This window comes from Octopus bimaculoides, chromosome 7, assembly GCF_001194135.2.
Source record: "Octopus bimaculoides isolate UCB-OBI-ISO-001 chromosome 7, ASM119413v2, whole genome shotgun sequence".
Lineage (NCBI taxonomy): Eukaryota > Metazoa > Mollusca > Cephalopoda > Octopoda > Octopodidae > Octopus > Octopus bimaculoides.
The window spans coordinates 38,102,277-38,107,614 of NC_068987.1; the positions used below are offsets into that span (position 1 = coordinate 38,102,277).

General features: G+C 33.4%; 2 protein-coding genes across 2 annotated transcripts in view; both read left to right on the top strand.

Moving 5' to 3' along the window:
* Positions 1–5,338, top strand: part of LOC106876459 (caspase-7) — a 787,012-nt gene that overhangs the window by 378,486 nt on the left and 403,188 nt on the right. The gene's annotated exons all lie outside the window — the stretch shown is intronic.
* Positions 1–5,338, top strand: part of LOC106883978 (transmembrane channel-like protein 7) — a 141,539-nt gene that overhangs the window by 93,235 nt on the left and 42,966 nt on the right. Inside the window, exons 6-7 of the mRNA XM_014935137.2 lie at positions 1,171–1,316; positions 3,868–4,018. Coding sequence (XP_014790623.1) covers positions 1,171–1,316; positions 3,868–4,018 — 297 coding nt within the window. The remainder of the gene's footprint in view (positions 1–1,170; positions 1,317–3,867; positions 4,019–5,338) is intronic.

The following is a 5,338-nucleotide window of genomic DNA, read 5'->3' on the forward strand; positions in this document are numbered from 1 at the left end:
TATAATGTATTATTCTGTGATTGAAAATTCACCCAAAAAGTATTGCATCTGGTGAGAGATAAATATTTAAAGGGCACAATACATATATTTAAGCGCTACTAATAGTTTCATATGTTGAGAAATACTCTCAAATATTCTTCAAACGCAAACCACATATAACGAACTAAAAAAAAAATTGAATAATTAAAGAGACGCGAAAAATATGAGGTCTAAGGAGCATAGCTCTTTTATGTTTTTACTTTTTATTTTTTACAATTTAGTTTTTGCGTTTTTGTTTTCCGTGTTTTACTTTCTGCGTTTTCTATATGCTACCTTCTCAGTTTTTTCGCGTTTCTTGAATCATTCAATTTCTTTAGTTCGTTATGATATGTCATTTGCGCCTGAAGAACATGTCTGAGTATTTCTCAACATCTGAAACTATTAGTAGAGCCTAAATATATGTATTGTACCCTGTAAATAAATAATATCATGCATTACATAGAAATAATGGGTAAACAAGTATTCTTTTCCCTTCACTCTATTTATTATGCTGACAAGAAGGTATCCATTTTATTTCCCTATATCCCTTTCCTTATAATTCCATCTTCATTTTTATTTTCATTTCTATTTTTGTTGGTTTTGCTTTAAGTTGCTTTTATTTTGTTTTGGTTTTATCTCACTCCCTTTATACTTGTGTAATTTACTCTATCATCCTCTATAAAAACTATATCTTACTATTGCAGCTGCACCAGTAGTCTATAATTTAGGATTATATTATAGTCTTAATCTTATTATTATTTTATTTGCATAGTCTGTTTCTAATTCCCGATTACTAATTTTAATCTTTACTGTAAACTATTTATAGTTATATGAAATCGTGGGAAATATATATTACTAGAGTAAAAAAATAAGTACTGGGGGTGGTTTGTGCGACTAGACACTCCAAGGCGGTGCCCCAGCATGACCACAGTTCAATGACTTGAACGAGTAAAAGATGAAAGATATATACATTTCTTCACATTTCGTCATACTTATGTCAAATGTTATGAATAAGGATTATTTTGACGGAAACGATGAGAATTAATTTTTAAGGGGGTGGTTATAGTATCCTAGTCCTCCTCTAGCTCTGGATTTATCTAACCTTAATTAAAAGATATCAGATTGTTATTTTCACCTTCGTTGATATTTCAGGGCTGGATGGAGAAGACGGCATTGTTCTATGGATATTATGACAATAAAGAACTCTTCACTTATGGCAAAACTTACATCATACCTTTGGCTTATCTCCTTGTTTCCATTTCCTGTCTACTTTACAGTGTCATTTTGATGGCTAAAAAGTAAGTTATATATTACTACTATTTTGCATTTGGTATTATTAAATGGTATTACAACCATCATTATTGAGGAGTAGCATATTCACGCTTTTCTCTTTATTTCTGAGTTTAAATTCCGTTGTAACTGATTTAACCGTCTAACCCTGAGATTGTGGAAATTCATTTCGCTATTTTTGAGGTGCAACTGATGGTGTTCAGGAAAACCAGCGGTTTATGATGCTGTTCTTATTGCAACCCCTGTGATTGTGCATTACCGGTCACCTTCAGGTACATGATGAACGACATTGATCTCCGCCACCTTCTAGTTGTTACCTTCGTAACATAATAGAGATGTGTGGCTATAACAGATATAACTTTTGGCAACATGCAGCCAAGTAGGGTCACATGGGCATATAAATATTCATAATCCCGTGTAACCTCAAATCAAGGCCAGAACTTCTTGCTGCAATGGGTACTGAGAGGAAAGCCTTAAAACCCAATATCCAAGGTATAAAGCCCAGTTGTTATACATGTAGTAGTAAAACTACGGTCGTAAGGAGGCCCTAGCCACAACTCGCCAGTCAAAAAATAAATAGCCTAGTCCTCAGTATCAGGAGTGAACATTAGAGCCAAGAATCCAATCCCTCAACTACACCTTCGAAGAAAGAAAAGACCCAACAGAACCTACAGGAACATTTAGATCTAAACGACCATGAACATTTCTTCAAAGCTGTACCACTTATGTGGATTAGACGGAAATCAAAGTGAATAAACGAAAAATCAAAGAACCAAAAGAAAAGTTGTAGGAGGAATACATATCCTGTGAAGAAGAGATACTCTCCATAGAGGAATCACTCATGCCTTACGGAGGAGAGTTTATATACCTTGTGAAAAGAAACCAGTCTCCTCCCTAAATTAAATTAAATCCATAACAATTTACAAGGCGAACAAAGATCTTATTGACACTTATTCGATATATACAAAGAAATCCTCATGTACAGATCGAGAAGGAAATGGACTACATACTAATTCAAAATTCAAGACATTGCAAAGTGTTATATGTCAACCCTACAGGAATTTTGTTCTCATTTGTCTATTATGACAAAAGGGCTCCTTATGCAAGATTTTGGAATCTCCAGCTATGAACAATACAAAAAGAAAGAAGAGTGCATATTTAATCAGGAATGCGGGGTACCCTAATAATCGCTAGTGGCCTTAACTATCTATCTATCTTAATTAAACTAACTATTGCTTAACCATGCTCTCATACCGTCTCCGATGAAGGGATATAACAAATATCCTGGAAACAGCTGTAAGACTTTATATTTATAAATGTTCTATATTATACACAGCCTTGGTTTTTTATCTCATTACGAAAAGTAAATCCTTATATTCACACGCTGATATATGACCTACGTTGGACCCCTTATTCACATAATCACCGAACCTGGAGCTTAACTATGGTCTATCTAGAGCACTTACTCAGCATTACCTGAAATCTCTGGGTCTAATTGACATCACTACCGCTCATAACCTCCTTTATATATATATATATATATATATAATATTAGGGATAAAAATCCAAATTTACAGGGAAAAATTCAATTTAATTTAATTTATCAAAATTAAAATTAAATTAAATTTCACAATATATAATATATAAATATATAATTTAGAGAAAAAAGCTACAATTATTGAATTCATCCATGAAAATCCACAATCACATATAGAAAAATTTAATAAGTAAATACACTAAAAAGACCTGTAATAAAAATCAAAAAAGTACAAAGTAATAAATATTAAAACGATTACACGTGCTTCATAGCCACATTTTCAAATAGAAAATCAAATAAAAATCAAATCGATTCAAATCGATTCAAAATAAATCGATCGAAAATCAATTCTATTCAAAAATATAGCTAATCTTTAAAATGCATTTCACTTCTGTTGTATGTTGACCCCCACTGGAAATAAAATGCAATTTTTTGTTTTCATATTTTTATATTTAATTGTATTACTTTCGCCTTATAGTTGGCTTGATATATTTTTGTAGTCCTATATCATATTTTATCATATCAACCTTCCAGTGTTTGGATAAGTATAATTTATCTATTGTGTATTCGTGATATAGACTTTATTTTCTTTTGCTTAACAAATTAATTTAAACCCAGCAAATTTATAACTATACCTTATTACCGGAACATCTGTTGTATTGATAGCTATTGCTTTATTTTTGACATTTAAGTCACTTTGAAGTACCACTCTAATGTATTTACGATATTTCGTCTTGAATTTTTCTGTAATGTATATTTGTAACATTCTGCCAAGTATATTAATTCTTAATTATTTATAAGTCTGTGTAGGAATGGTTGGAACACTTGTTGATTCTTAATCAGGAATAACATACAATTTATTATATCAAGGGAAGCATGAGCCATTATATCAGCCGTAGAAATGGGAATTGGTGTGTTTTGCAAATAAACATTCCTGTAGCATCAACACAGTATCATTGTTAGAGTCACTCGATAAACTTTTGAAAGAGATCTGTAATATCTATTTCAACTATATGTTGCAGATCAGCGGCCAGTTTTCGTGACAATGTTGAGGACGACAGAGCAGGAGACAATTTCCAGTTTTTCAGTCTGGTTTTTCTGAGTTGGGATTACACCATTACCGATGCGGTTAGTGCAAAACTGAAGAAATCCAGTATCATGAAGCAGATACAGGTGAGATGAATTGAATGACACATTAATGCTTAAATATAAATATTATTAACTCAATATGAATATTGATGCCCCAATATTAATATCCTTGCATCCATATGACGCGTTATCTCAATAAAATTATTGTTGCATCCATGACATTTTGTAAATGTAAAAACAATAAAGTTTATGTACATCTCCAAAAGAACATTCTATCTCGCCCAAGTTTATGTGGGAAAACTATGATTGGTTTGCTAACCTGTATCGAAGGACTTTCGGCGCGGGACCTATGGACAACTTCCAGAGGTCCCTGGTTTGGCTGTGCTTCCGAAGTGCCTTTCCAATTCAGAATAAACTCGTGAGGCACGGCGTTACGGTTTCGTTTACGTACCCACGTTGCGGGCAGAGTAACGAAACTGTTCTGCATGCAATCGTACAATGTCCGAGTCTCTCGGACCTATGTGTTTCTACCGAGCGGGTACTGTCACAGCTGGGAGAGTACAGTTGTCAGTCGAATCGATTATTAAGATCGTTCTGCCGTCTCCTCTAAAAGAAGAGAAATTCTGTTTTCTAGCCGTAATAGCTATAGCGAAAGAGGCGATACGGAAGACGCGTGGAAGAGGTATGGCATCAGGCACCTTCGTCTCCGGGCATGCTTTGGTTAACCTCTTTCTATATCACCTAAGAGGGAAAGCATGTCTGGAGAAATGCCTGATGTATACGCTGTATTCGTGTAAAATATAGACTTTCTTTTATAGCAGTCGTTATTTTCATTATTTTATTTTACCTGCTCACCGTTACTAATTCATATAGTGTCTTTTTAAGAATAGGATAGTTTATTACTGGAAGAGCTAAAGTACACATCCCTATTACGTCATATATTTACATTTAGCTCTGTTTTAACTATTAATTTAATGCGTCTATAATATTCCTCTTTTAACTTTTTCTTTTATTTGTGTGTATTGTTCACTGTCTGGCTCCTAAACATCAGTAAGGCTGTATTTGGTCTAATTTACTTATTGCTCCTGTCTAATACAACATTAGTGTTCTTTATTAGTTTGTCACTTCAATGTTACCTTCAGGCATTTTCTAAATCCCGATCTGATATCAGTTCCTCAATAAATCAAGATATTGCCAGTGACGTCATCCATAAACGAAAGATAGTACTTCATCCTCCAACAGCATTCGTATGCGACAGGTAGAAAGGAGCAGAGATGCAATCACTTTGGAATATTCCTTTTCTCAACATAGATATGGCTCTCAACATAGATACGGCTACTTTTCTTATATATATATATAACTTCGTTTCTCTTATATATAAGAGTTATATATATATATATATAT